Below are 15,327 nucleotides of genomic sequence, written 5' to 3'. Positions count from 1 at the left end.
AGGTGTGAAATTTACCCCAATACTTCAAGTCTTCATAGTTAAACAGGGCCGAACAGGTTGATGGCCAATGACTCCTCTAATGACATGCTCCCAAAACTACCCAGCCAAATGCGTATGACTGCTGAAGAGCACCAGCCAAAGGTTTACTAAACCGCTGTCGTATTACATCTGCATTGTCACATGGTTAACATTCTGAAATGCTCACAGCTTGGTTAGGTTTAGGCACCAAAACTACTTGCTTAGGTTGCGGAAAATTTTGGGTCAAAATATGTATGCTAGTTAGTTGCATAAATGAAAATGAGTCAGCTTTGATTTTTGGTTTCACGCAGGGCCCAAATAGTGTCTCTCGGGTGTTTGACTCCTCCATCCACCTCAACCTCCTCCATATGCAGAGGTCACCGTCTAACAATAAACGTAAATTTGGGCGGTAGCAAATTTCTTGCCCACATAACCTGTTCGACTGGAAATAAAAGTTTCAGATACAGTTAGTTATTTTAATTCATCCTGCAGTATCTGTCATTTACAACTTTTTTTTCTTCTAAATACTATATGTAGCACATGTTTTCCTTTGAGATGTGAAACTAATGAGCAGGCATGCCAAAAAGACTCTTCTCTAATGAGACAACAAGAACCATCTAACGAGTTTCTTTTGACTGTATTTATTTGTAGCGCTCCGTGTTCAAATGTCTTTCACAAACAGCGCCCACCACGTACATGTCAGACTTTCTGGTCATTGCAACAAACATGCTACATAACAACAAGGTCCTGTAAAAAAAAAAAAAAAAATCACTAAATATTGATTAGGATTTCTTTATTATAAAATCTCACTTGGGAGCTTTGTGCAGGTATCTCTCTCGCCTCTGTAGGGCACAAAGCCTTTCAGGTGACTCCAGTCCCCAGGAGTCTACAATCAATGAGTGCGCTGCTTGTTTGCGCTGTAATGGCCCATTTAGAATACAACCATCACAGCTGCCCGGACAAAGCATGGCTTGTTTGTTTGCGTGCGCTTGTTCACTATTTTCTCTTGTTTTGTTTTTTTTTTACCCTTTCCCTTCTTTGCCCGTTGCCTCGTATAAAGATTTTTTTCTCCCCCCCTCATTCCTCTACCTGTCTGCTGTATGTCCGATCGATCGGTTTGTGTCAGCTCCCTTAATGGTCCCATCGTTTGGCAGCTTCATTAATACGCTGGACGTAATTGCCATTTTGTGTGAAACAAAAAAGAGGTGGAATTAAAATGAGCTCAGTTCTCCTGAATTGTTTTGATGAGGTGATTGCTGAAAGGGTTTTATCGTGTGTATGTGTGTGTGTGTGTGTGTGTGTGTATCAAATCGATTGGTAGCTCTGGGAGCGCTCTCCTACCTGCTCAAGGTGGGGATTAGTGAGAAACTCATCTAATCACTTTAAGCTGTGGAGACTCACTTTGGCTTTTCCATTGTTTTGCTGCCGTTAAATGGACAGAGCGTTCAGCCCCGCTGTGGTAGATGCAGTAGTAGACTCTTATGAGGAGAGAGAATGACAATGAGGCAGGGAGAGGAGATGTAACCAGACAAAGACACTAAACTTTGGTGAAAAGAAAACTTTGTGCTCCTGATCAGAAAGGACTTCTACCAAAGTAAAGCTGTAGATAAACGCCTAGCTCAAGGGCATATGAAGAAAATCCGTGTTTGTCTGGTTTATTTTGTTTTTGTCTGGTTTCTACATCTCCACTGTATCAAGCTGGCATCAGAAAAACCCACAAATCCACTGTGTAGTGCACTGATACATATCACAAGGGTGAGTGTTTATACATTTTATAAAATTACCCTTCAAAAGATGCGTTTACATTATTCAAGAGCATCTTGAAACGTTGTGCATTCAATGCAGCCTTCATGCAGTCCTGTAATGTTCTGCTGTGATTCCTTTGGCCCTTGCATTCATGTAGATGCCACTCGACACACACAACCCATCACCCCCTCATGACAATGGCACTCCCTGATAGCAGCGCCCCCTTGAGCAGAACAATGTGACCCGCCTCCACTATAACTGCTTAGGAATAGCTAGAGGATTGTGACAAAGGGCTCAAGGCCTCCTTAATACCCAGATCCCACTGTTATTGAGCATCTGTGGGACGTGCCGGAATAAATCCAATCCATGGAGGTACCACCTTGTAATCAGTGGGACTCAAAACCGCCTGGTATCAGACACCAAAGGACACCCCCGCCCATGCCTAAATGGGTTAAAGCCAAGTCCGATCAGCCCGATTGGTTGATTGGTGTATCACACTTGTAAGACTAGCTAGTTCCAGGCTTCAGCTGCTTGTCCACCTTCATTGACCTCATTAAAATGTATGACTACACTGCAGATATGATGTTATTATCATACTGAAAATGCTGAAATTAAAGGAAATGAAGATATTTTTAAAATCGAACGTTATGCAAATGTTCTAACATGAAAAGCAATTGATCAATTCTTGATCTAAATGCTGAACTATGAACACCAAGCTAGACTTTTTCACTCACTCTCTGATCAGCTCCAGATCACATTGAGGCGCGGTTCTGACTTTTTAAAGATCGAAGTCGCCTCATTTACATGAATCTGAAGTCAGATTTAGCATTGCTTTAACTCTTCAAAGAGTTCCTCATTGGCTCTCTTATGATCTTTCAATCACACAGTTATTCGAGAGAAAATGTTGATCACAGTCTTGTCATTGTTCTGCCTCGTGACGGCTTTCGAAGATGCTTTTCATAGAAAAACCATATTTAGCCAACACAACTGTGTTTAGCACAACTTAATTAACAAAGAAATGAAGAGTCAGTCATTTTGTAAATGTAAAATCTTTTTGCAGTAGACGGAATTTGCCTACAATCAGAATACTTGTCTTTTCTACCTTGTTATGCCTTCCTGAACACCTCTTTGGGTCAGCTTGATCCAACTATAGGTCAAATATTTGATGTATTTATCTCTTTAGAATGGCTGTCGGTTTTTCCTCAAAGCGTTTTGCACATATATTCTTTCCCTTTTTGGGTTTTATAAGTCCCATTTGAGATTTATTTGACCCTATGACATTCACTGTTTAGGATTATTTTGAAATGGTGATGCATAGCAGATGTTTTGGAGTGCACTTTGATCTATTGCTTTCCCAATATGGTGATCAAAGAGGCTTTATTGATTACCCATATATGAAAGCACTTTATTTTCTCAGTAATAAATGCAAATGGGAATGACTAGCTGTTGTGTCACCTCAATTATTGAAATATATATGACTGTTACTCAGCTTGCAGCGATTAACTGCTCTTAATATTTAGTCCTCAGTAATAAGTATTATTTTTTAACAAAAACTTCATTTTTATAATATAGACCACTTTATATCTGATGCTCCTGCCATAATGTGCATTATGCATGCCTACAAAATGAGCCCGAGGCCCATTTATCATTAATGAAGAAGAACTGGATTTCCTTAGTTACATGTAATATGTAAAGTAGCAGAGCATAAATGCCTTAAACAGCAACCAAGATAAAGAACACCAGCGGGAGTAAACCTTTAAACTTATTATCTAATGCTCACTATAACTTAGAATCTTAAAAAGACTGTCAAGTTAACACACATCTAGTTTAAATAGCCTTTTAACATTTTTTATGGGGGTGGATGTGGATGTGGATGTGGAGAGCAGTATTTCCAGCCCCGTGACCACGTAGGCCGACTGAAAATAAGATGTGTTGTTTTGAGAAAATAGAATTTTGAAAATACCCTTATTTGCTGTCTTGCCAAGAGCTGAATGAAAAGAGACAGTGCTATTCTCATGTCTGTCTGTTAAACGTAACTCAGAAGATAATTAGCTTAGCTTAGCACAAAGACCAGTAACATGGGGAAATGGCTCGCCTTGCCGTGTTCAAAGGTAGTAATTCTTCCTCTGGCAACATCTCTAAAGCTCACTTATTAAAGCTAGGGTCTACAATCCTGGAGAGCTAGCAAGAGAGCTAGCAAGATTTGAAAGTGGCACCTCCTTTAAGGTCCACCCCCCCCCATCCCGTCAGTCCTCCGTCCAAAGCCACTCCCCCACAAACTTGAACACGCATCTGTTAGTGGGACTCAGCAGGGAGGAGGAGATGCCGGAGCAAGACGCAGCAATTCAGCTGAATTTAGCACGGCGCAGACAGGAAGTCAAGCGCCAAAATAACAAACCACATCCGGTTACTTTTCAAAATAAAACACTCCGTGTTGACATTAGCACACATCGTGAGGCCAGCTGTCTACTGTACTGCGCCGTTGCGGACTCAAACCGCAACCGGTGGGGATTGCTGGACGGCGGAGCAAAACCGGATCCGAGCCGCAACGCAGCAGACCCCTATCCAGTGAAAATTGGGCCGACTCATTAGCCATTCTCATGGCTAAAAACAACACACAAAGAAGCTAACGTTAGCATTGGGCTAACACGAGCTACAAACGTAGCCAAGTTGGCAAACCTCACATATTTCATAAAAACAACAAATCCCCCTGAAACAAAACAAATAATTACCTGTCCAACAGAAAGAGAGCATCACTTTTCAAGCCCTTCACATGCCCCAGTTGTCTCCAACGCTCAAACGCCACACCGATGTTGACTCGGTCCGACTTCTTTCTTTATCCAGAGCCTTTTTCGTCGCAGCCTTTCCTGCCTCAGGCTTTCTTTTCCTTGCCTTTTTAGCGGGGTGAGCTGTTACAAGTAAGACTGGCTGCATTTTCTCTGCCATTGTAACCAAATGAACGTCTTCTCCTGCAACTCCTATTTCTGCAGAGGAGTGTGCTGAATATTTCCGGCATCAGTGACACGTAACGTGTGCGCGCGTGGAGGAGGGAGGGACAGAGGACAAGACATGAAGGCATCTGACCAGTCCGTGCATCTGACCAATCCGTGCTGTCCGGGCCGGACGGCACAGATTGGTCAGATTTTTCTCTGTCCTACAGCTGCCACAGAGGTCCGATTATTTTCGTTCCTTTTTCTGAACACATAATGTATTGACTACTCTCAGGATAGCAGGATCATTTCACCCAGTATAACAAAATGTGTTTCTGAACAACATAACAGACCCTAGCTTTAACAGATCATACTTTGTTTGTTTAATTCTTAAAAACATGAAGTGTAAAAAGCAGAAGCTGCGTTTTTTTATGTTAAAGTTTTTATACTTCTTCATGCTAGCTTTAAGCTAACCATCTTTTGGTTTATTTTTAATGCACATATGTGAGAACAGTGTCAAGCTTTTCATCGAATGCTTGGCAGAAAATGTGAAAAACTATTCTTTTAAGTTTTCAATATAACAGCTTTTTGAAATAAAATTAAACGACAATAGGTACTCGGGGCTTGTTCTAGACTTGTATTCTTGCACTCTGTGTTTTACTTTCAGATATGTGCTTGTGCTTTCCAGATAATAATAGAGTTGTGAGCAGTGAGAAATAACACGAGAGCTGTATGATTGTATTGTTGTTGGAGGAAAAGAGGTAACAGCATATGAGAATACTTGAAAGGTGCTTGCAAACAGCTCTGTTATACCTTAATTTATGATCAGAGCAGAGGCACCAATTGTAATATTTTTAGCCTGTAAAACAGTAATTTCACTCCTACTCCACCTCTTACATTCATGTTAATTTTTCAGTGGTTTGGAAGAATTGTTTGAGCTGTTCTTTGATACAATATTAGGTGTTTGAATTCTTTTATATTTCATATTTTCCACTTCGCACCTGTAAATCCCTGAAATCCGGTCTCATCTGAGACCAGCCTTTACTTCACATCTAAAGCTCTGCGGCTCGGGGACCGTCACATATTCTGCCTCCTGCCTCCCTTTGCTCCTTTGTGGTTTCGGGAGGCCACATTGAAGTTCAGCAGAGGAATGTGAGCAGTCATCTCTTTAGACGGGCCTTAGGCAGAGACCCGTAGGCACAGAACGGCTGAACCCAATCAACCCTATCGATCTCTGCTAGGTTACTTGGACCAGGCTCGGCTCCGGTGCACATCCTCCGCTCCGGGCGAAAGCTTCCCCTCCTCGTGTGGTTCATCATGCTTTTTTCAGTCAATCTACGACTCTCCATCTCGTTCTTTTTCCTCTCAATTTTATGTCTCTTGCTGTCCCTCTTATGCTCGCTCTTGCTTCATCTCACAGATTGCCTGTTACACACACTTAATCATACATTCGGCTAATTTTAAGTCACTCGGTACATTCAGCAAGTTCTACAAAATGCGTGCTCCATCCTCTCCATTAGAAAACCTGTACTTTCTGTACCTGAGAGGTATCTTTATAAGTGCTTATTAGACAGTAATTGACATGTTCCTATGTGTGTGTGTGTGTGTATGGTGTCTAAAAATATCTCATCGTTTCGGGGAGAAAACTAATTAGTAAGACACAGATGGATTGAGAGACAGGTGAATGACTGTCCTGAAAGACTTCCAATTTAGGAGCCTTGACAGTTCAGGCATTAAGTGTATATGTGCATGGTGGACATGTTCATTTTTAGATTTGAGATTTTTCCCTAACCTCCTAAAACTATCTTCCCATCGTCAAAACCCTCCGTCTCTGTCGTATTTTGAATTCTGAGCTCGAAATGTGGCTGGTTTGACCAGCTTGGTAAAATGACTAGATGGGATGCAGCCTGTCTAACCTTATTTGAACCTGGTCTTTCAAAATAAGACTATATTGCCACGTGTATGAGGATAACAGTGCTGCCTCGACACTTCTGGAAAAAGCTGTTGGAAAACTTGGCTGCAGGAATATGCTTTCATTCAGTCAGGAGCAAATTCTGGCAGAAAGGCTTGGCTCGCAGTCGGCGTTAAACTTTATCCCAAATGTGTTGGATGAGGTTAAGTCAGGGCCCTTTTTGCAATACCCAGACTTTTAAAATTGCACCTATAAAGTCATGGTAGGCGATTATGTCAAGTCAAGTTTTATTTATATAGCACAAAATCACAACAAAAGTTTGCCGCATGAAACTTTTTTATCAAGAGCAGGTCCAGATCATACTCTTTAGTTTACAGAGACTAATCATCCCCCCCATTGGTAGGCACATGGTGACAGTGTGAGTGAAGAAACTGAGTAGGGATGCAAAATTCATGGACTGTCAGTCCGCTGTGTTAACAGTTAGTTGATTATTTGTTAATCATTGATGATTTATGAAACACGTTTGTGGACGTTTTGCCATTAGAAGGCTGACTTCGATGCAATATCAGAGTAAGCATGTATGGAAATTAGTGAATACATTACATCACAACATTGTCCATACCAGTATTTTGTATTTTATTTGTGTGAATACATCTATTTATATATACATCTCATCTCCGATCGTCGGCTCTTATATTTATTTATCAGTTAGATTCCTAACAGCATTTTATTGATTTATGATTAATGAGTAACATTCCTTCTTCCCCCTGCTAGGTCTCTCATTGGGGAATTTCTCGATTATCAACGGTATATTTCTCATCTGATTTTTACATGAGAGCATGTGCACGGTAATGACTGAAACAGAGAAAAACATGAAAGCAGATGGAAGAAAAAAAACGAGATCATTACACATATAGATAAATCCTTGTATTGAACCCAATTCCACCTGAATTTCAATAAGGTTCAAAAAGTCAGGAAACAGCATGTTGTGTCATTACTAGCTTAGTTTATTTTAGTTAATTTGGACGAAAGGTTAGGACAAAAAAGTCAACAAAAGTAAAATACATTTGAGGTGGAAATCCCTTGTGGATTATCTGAAAACAACCTCACCTTAGACGAAGAGAGAAAAAAATCAAAAACAAAACATTAGCTATCTATTAATTGAAAATAACAAGGCAAAGTAAAACATACATAACTTTTACATGGAAAGAAGAAGGAAAACAGGGAAGTTAACGGCACTATGTTGAAAAACAACAATCAACTAGTTGACAGTATTATCACATGTACTTATCTTATTAGTGTTTTCACATCATGCAGCTATAACGGAAACAGAATCTTTTGGCATTACAGCACTTTTGAGCGTCAATCTGTAGACAAACATTAACAAATCAGTTACTAACTACTAAGTTCATATTCCGTAAATGGACTCCACTTGCACTGTCCTCGAGATGTACGGTATGTTGTTAGGTAAAGGTTATTTAGCTGCCCAGTTATGGGAATTAACTTGGGAACTTAGGTGACTACATTGTTTGTCTATACCATTCATGACTACAGTAAAGTACCTCTCTGGCATTACAGCACAAAACCACAAACCCGACACGTCAACAGTTTACTTTACTTTAAATGGGACCGAACTGCCATGTTGTTTTGGCCTCACACTGTAATCATGACTTGAAGGTGATGCCTCAGTCAGTATTAATTACACTTTCTTTCAAATCTTTAACTAAGTCATTTAATCACTGTCATATGGCAAAGCTTTCAGACATATGCTGTATTGTGAGTTAAGCTTTAAGTCTGTAAGCATGTGAACAGACAAGCGGCAACACATTGACATCTCTCACTGCAGTGTCATAGAGCTTTTGATGCCAGTCCTCATGTTAATAATGATTTTTTTTAAATGTATATTCAAGCTGTAAATGTTTATGATCTTTTTCCATCACCGTGTCTCAGTCTGATATAGAAATAATATCCTGAAAAAATACCCTGCATTAGCACTTTATAGATTTTAGTGGTGCAAGGTGAGATGCATCGATTCACCTGCCCCGTCGCCACCTCTTCCCCGCTCTCCTATCAGTTTCACCAAATCTATTGCAATCACCCATCGGCATACACACTCAGCAACCCCCCCCCCTCCCCCCAAAACTAGTCCAAATACTGCACACCCCTGTAACCCTGCCGAGCTATACTATGCTGTTTAATTGCTCTCCCTCAAATCAAATCAATAACAGTGAGGCTTGTGTTGGGGTTTGGGGGGGGGTCAAAAAATCGATTGTTGCAGCTTCACGGCCGAGTCAGAACGGGAGAAGGAGGAGTGGATTGAAGCAGTCCAGGAATCGATCGCCGAGACGCTCTCCGACTATGAAGTGGCGGAGAAGATCTGGTTCAACGAGGCCAACCGGAGCTGCGCCGACTGCCGCGCCCCGCAGCCAGAGTGGGCGTCCGTCAACCTGGGCGTGGTCGTCTGTAAGAAGTGTGCAGGTAAGGGGCCTCGACTCGCGCTGGACACAGCGTTGAACAAGAGCACTTTACAATGAAGTGAATTCGCCACATGTTGCACGCACACCTGCCCACACGCAGCACGGTGTGAACGGAAGCAAGCAGCGTGTCATATCGCCTTTTGTGTGATAGTTCTTCCAGCAGTTGTTCCCCATATGCCAATGTTTAAATGCATTAAAAGGTATTTTAGTACAACTCGGGAATGAAACTCAACAATCAACAACGTCTTTCTTCTGAATCTCTTCTCTGCCTTAGACAACTAATAGTGCAGAGAGGGAATTATTTTCACATGACATTATGACCGGAGAGACTTACTTCAAAAGGTTTTCCAGGAAACAAGCTAAATGAAATGAATAATACAGGAACATTTTCAAATTTTATACATTTCTTTGTGGGTTTCCTGGAAAAAGCTGAAAATTGTTTCTTAATACAGGAAATCTACAGTCAAAGACTTCCGACACAAGCTTTCCTTGCCCTCTCCTGGTAACCTTCAAGTGCTAAGCTCTCCTGTGTTTACCCAGATGTCTTGTACTTTTTTGCCCCTTTTCTCCCTTTTAGTAATCATAACCTGTTTCTGGCATGAGTGAGAGACGGTGAAAGAAATAAGGAGGTGAAAGAATGTTAGAACAAATTTCCGGCCCACTATTTTCATTCTTAAAATGCCACCAAAGTGCAGAAAATAGTCCTTGAATCTAACATTTTTCAGGGTTTGGACCCCAAGAGCCCCACTTTTGTTTCAAAATCCTCCTTGTTTTCGAGGTCTCAAGGTTGGCAAATGTGTCTATATACAGTTACAGTTTCTGTGGGTATTTAAACACAGGTAAATATGCACTCATTTTTTATTTCTGGAAACTTTATATCTCATAAATGTTTAATTGGGAGCTTTCCTGTAAACAGATTTCATCTGAATGTTCACCTGACCTGCTGCGCACTGTCTAGACTGTCTTAGACTGTGTTAGTAAGTAATTACTGTTTTTGTGCCAATTGAACCATGTGTCTGCACTTTTTTTATTCAACTTCCTGGGAGATTAAGAACTTACAGATGCAAAATTATGATAAAACCCTTTTTTGTGAACGTCATCCTTGCTCACAACTCACAGACATACTTTTGAAACCTGTCTGGCTGTTAAAGACAAAAACACGTCATTCATTCGCTAATATCAATTCTTTTTGTTTATTCCTCCGTGGTTAGAACTCAATTCTCAATCTGTATGTGTGGTCTGGTGTCTGTTTGTGTCTGTGTGAGTCTGTGCTCCGGCCCAGAGGCTCCTTTTGGAATAAGTTCTCAGGTGATAAGCCACTTATAGGGGTTGGCGTCTGGCCTCTGGACTCTCTAATCTATTTGGCAATGCTGGATGGCTCAGATGAAATGACAACAAAGATTAAGCCACGGGTGAGAACTTGGGGGATCCCAAACCGCTTCTTGACCCGCTCAACATGATTAGAGAGAAGCAGCGGCCACGCTCGATCCAGAGGGATATCTGGTCGCTGTATGTTTTTTTTTTTTTTTTCCCCAATCTTGCATGCTCCTATGTGCTCATCCTCCCCCTCCTCCAGATCATCTCCAAGCCTGAGATTTCTCCCAGAGTCATAAGTTTTAATGCGATTCTTCACCTCACCTCTGCAAAGCCCATGTAATTGGTACGCATCAGATATCCAACATCCCTTTTCAAACACCCTTAAATGATTTCATTTGCAGGGGTGTTTAATATTACATTTTGTCGACACGCTGGGAGAGGGGGGTGGGGGTTTGGGGGGGCACGAATATCTGCAATGAGGAAGCTGTCCTCACACTGTGCTCTCCTTAAATTAGGTAGTGGTCCATTTGGAATACCAATGACTGCTCTCCACTTTTAATTAGCGCTCTCATGTCATGGACAATAAAGAGAAATGCTGAACAAGAGAAAGAGGAAAGAAGTAATGAGAAAGCTAATGGTGAAAATGATCCCCGCATTGGCTTTCCTCTTTTTGTGCCAAGACGGAGTGAATTTTAATAGTCTGTAGTTCCATTCTGTGATGCGTGGCTACAGACTGTTACTTTGTTTTCATAGACTTGAAGGACTGAACGGCGTCCATTGTCTTCCGTTTTATGCAAAAAAGATGATTTGTGTTTATTGTAAAAAACTAAATAAAAAAAGGTAAATCTGATCTGAACCACAGTAATACAAAAAGCAGAGTGGAAATGTTCTTTTTATTTTTTAAATCTAATCCTAGCACGGGCACGCTTCACTGTAATCCACATGTGCTTTTCATACAAATTCCTAATCAGCTGCTCATTTGCGTTTTTTCTCCCGTTTTACTCTTCTGCTTCTATTAGAAAGTGAGAATGCAAATAGAAAGAGCTTTCATTACGGCGAGCACATTGTGAGTTGTCCTTGTCAAAGGAGGACCTTGTTTGTGAAAACCAAAAGTGTCTCCTTGCAGCAGAAGCCATTACTGCAGATAATCAGCTATTTTCAGAGGTGATCCGGGTATAATCTGTTAAGAAAATTGGCAAAATATGTCCACTTGGGTTCGATGCAGCAAAGTTTGGACATGTTATTTCCTCATAAAATTTTGGTAACATGTTAACAGTCGCCTATTTACACATGCAGCATAAATTTGAGTCTTGTGTCTGTGTCACACAATCGATCCGAGTCCAGCTCGTGGGAAATATCTCTCAAGCTGTACTAAGTTTTCACCTGCTAGCTGCTGACCTTGTCTGTCTGTTGTTTGGTGCTGATCAAGTAGTGCTCAGCGTGTTCATCAAAACTTCTGTGACTGAAAACAGCAGCCTGCCACAGCTGGAAACGAGGCTGGCAAAAGGCACTGAACTGAAACTTTAAAGGTGCACTTCGTAGTTTTGGGGAAGACATTGAAATTGAGCTCAGATAGATCTTCATTGACTGATTTATTTTATGCCTAAAGAAACTGAATAAACTTACTCTCTTTGTTTTCATGATTGGATAAACTGAATAAACAAACTGACCTTGGAGAACAACACAATTTAGGTTTTTACTGTTTTACTGTAGCTTCAAACAGTGTTCAGTTATGGAAAAAAAAATATTTCTGAGTTTGTATTATTACCTCATTAATAATGTAAATATTACAATTATGAGATTGAATTTCTTCTCCAGAACTACATAGTGCCCCTTTAAAGTTGGGGCATGCAAAACCAAAATGATGAGCTGAAAGACACTAAAACTCTCCATACATGTACCATACACAGTCATTTGATTTATTGATAATATAGAGATATTGACTAGTGTATCTTAATAGTCTCATTCTTTACTCCTGCTGCTGGTGGTGTTTCTCTTCAGTAGCAAACTGATGATATAAGCCCTTGTTAGTTCAAACCAGCATTAACCAGTTACTTCACTTCCTCATCTAAAGCGTTAGCTCTTCCTACACGGATCCTCCTGTTCCCTCTCTTTGCCCTTTCTCCCACTGTGCAACCTGACCCCCACAGGAAATGACAATACTCAGAAGATCTGGATGCCCCTCTCAACAGTGTACATTTAATGGCAATAAACCAGAAAGCCCCTTGTAGACAGTTCTGCTGTCAACAGTTGCTGTGGTAACCCACAAATGCGGTGCTCATTGCTTTGTTTCCTTCTGACTCATCACTGAGCGAGGGGAAAATGGCACACAAGTGTAGGGGGTTGGAAAAGTGCTCCATGTACTGTCGCCGGGAAAGTTTTTAATTGGGGCTGAAATCCTTTGTGGGTAGGGCGACTTTTTTTCTTTTTCAAAGCTGCTGTGATGGGAATGCCCTTTTTGTGTGTTGTGTTGGTTCCATCAGAGGGATGAAGACATTTACAACAGGCTATTAATATGGGAAGATCTCACCATGTACCTGTTGGCACGTGCGAATGCACACTTTTTTCAGCTTCATTACCCTTACACAAGTGAAAATGGTCCTGTGGTGCTGTGCGGCATAGCGGATGAAGTGTGGCTGTAGCAATTCTGCAGGTGCCCAGGCACTCCTTCACTGGAGAAAAGTGACAGAAATCTTGCTCTTTGGCTTTTCCTTTTTTTATGCCATGCTGGATTCAAAAATAGCTATAATTTCTCTCTTTTCAGTGTGTGAACACGTCCGGTCACACTAATGCATCCAATTTTCCCCAAAAACTTTAAATAACATTAGAAGAAGGAAATACCTGCTGTTTGTAATTGTAGGCCAGCATTTAGTACAAAATATGTTTAAACCAGAAGTAAAACCAGAATAAATCCTTTATTAGAAAATGCTGAATTTGATTAGGCATGAGCTAAAAAGCTTACAGTAGCTACAGGCATTAACAGAATGCAGTTAGCAATCTCTGCTGAGCTCAACAGGTGGCCAAATCTTACATATAGCACCTTTAATAGTCTCTCAGTTTATTTCTGTTTCTGCTGTCACTCAGTCCTTGCTTTTACACCCATTATGTAGAATATATAATAACCCACGATCTTAGACTTAATCTAATCTGACCCCAAAATAATGTTTTGCTCTGCCCAGTAGACAGTATTCCGAATATAGAGAGAGTAAATATTAATTATCAGTTATAAGGTATTAATTCCTAGTTAGTTTCTCTTTTTAAAGCCTTATGTGAGCAATGATTCAGTGCTTTCTGGTGTCTGTGCTATCGAGATCTGTGTCAAGACGGCCTTATCCGAGCTCATGGCCCCGCATTTTCATTCGCAGCTACTCCACTTGAGTGCACATGACAGTAATGAGATCATGCCAAATCTAAATCTAAAATTGTCTGGCTTTACACACAGGACAATAATTCACATTCACACATGCGGCCTGCTTCTGCCAGATGTATTATGCATGTATGCTCTGTCTTTGGCCATAAGCAACCCCAGAAGCCTCTCGTTCACCCAAATAAACAGGCCGACCCACAAACACAATGAATTACTCATGATTCATTAGCAATTAATGGCCCTCGTTCTGTGCTTTCATTTCCAATTAGGAGTGCTGAGGGGACTAAATATGTCTGTTGTGAGTGAGAGAATGAGCTTCGAGTCATGCTCTGTTTCTCCATCTTGTAACTGCCAGTTTATTGTTTACTGCATCCCTGACATGTGGTGTGTGTGTGTGTGTGCAGACACTGTGGTGATGTTGTGTGCAAATATGTAACCATTAATTTTCAATTTTTTCACATAAACTTTCAGGAACAAAAAGCGTAGCCTGACGACAATGCAGCTCTTTATATACCGGTATATCTAATTGAGAAAGGTTTCTTAAGGCTGAGGTTTGTGTGGATTGAGCAGGTTTCTCTGAGCTCAAGTTGATGTCTCTGTCTTCCTGTGTACCAGGCCAGCACCGCTCCCTTGGGCCGAGTATTTCCAAAGTGCGGAGCTTGAAGTTGGACAGCAGTATCTGGAGCAATGCACTGGTGGAGGTACATACTGTATGCTGTTTTTCTTAGAAGTCAGAGCGACACACATTCTCAAGTTGTTTTGATGTATTACACCGTCATCTGAAAAAGTAAGCAACAAGTGTTAATGCCCGTCTGGGCTTTGGCAGATGTTGACAGCATCCTGCTAATAGCTCTACAAAATTACTCTCACCTGTTCTTTGCCCCTCTCTTTGTTCTTTAACCCATCAGTTCTTCCTTGAAGTTGGGAACAAAAATGCTAATAACTTCTGGGCCGCCAATCTTCCCTTGGAGGAGGAAATCCACTGTGGTGCTTCGGCAGAGCAGCGCGCCACCTTCATCCGCAGGAAGTACAGGGAGAGGAAGTACCGGAGGGTCCTGGAGGGCTTTGATGACCTGGAGCAGCTCAACCAGGTACAGCTTTTATAATAAACTCAAAATGGATGCTTTCTATCTTGTTTTGGTCTTTGAGTATACCTTCTTGGTCAGTAATTGTGTAACTACATGCCTCACTTATAACTATATTCTATATACAAGCAGCGGTCTTCGCTCGCATAACATTTGGGAGCGACAAACAACAAGCCTATCTCAAAATGTACTGGATGTCAGGTGATTTTACCAGAGTTAGCCATGTCCTGCTAGCAGTTTTTGGTAGCATAAAATTGGCTAACAACAAATGACAAGAATATCTTAAAATGTACCGGAATTGCCAGGAATTTTAAACAGTTAACTTAGTCTTGCTAGCAGTCTTTAGTAGCATAAGATTGGCTAATAACCATTAACAAGCTTATCTTAAAATGCACTAGCTTGCCTGAAATTTTAAACAGAGTTAGCTAAGTCCTGCTAGCAGTCTTCACTCGCATAAAATTGGCTCGCAACAAAT

General features: G+C 41.0%; 1 protein-coding gene across 1 annotated transcript in view; it reads left to right on the top strand.

Annotated features, from left to right (window-relative positions):
• arap2 (ArfGAP with RhoGAP domain, ankyrin repeat and PH domain 2) overlaps positions 1 to 15,327 on the top strand; it is a 129,108-nt gene that overhangs the window by 46,837 nt on the left and 66,944 nt on the right. The window contains exons 12-14 of the mRNA XM_030431865.1: positions 8,885 to 9,084; positions 14,383 to 14,468; positions 14,676 to 14,858. Of these exons, the coding sequence (XP_030287725.1) occupies positions 8,885 to 9,084; positions 14,383 to 14,468; positions 14,676 to 14,858 (469 nt within the window). The remainder of the gene's footprint in view (positions 1 to 8,884; positions 9,085 to 14,382; positions 14,469 to 14,675; positions 14,859 to 15,327) is intronic.

Source organism: Sparus aurata, chromosome 10, assembly GCF_900880675.1.
Source record: "Sparus aurata chromosome 10, fSpaAur1.1, whole genome shotgun sequence".
In the NCBI taxonomy this organism is placed as follows: Eukaryota; Metazoa; Chordata; class Actinopteri; order Spariformes; family Sparidae; genus Sparus; species Sparus aurata.
Note: the sequence above shows the minus strand (reverse complement) of the source record. Positions and strands in the feature narration are given on the sequence as shown.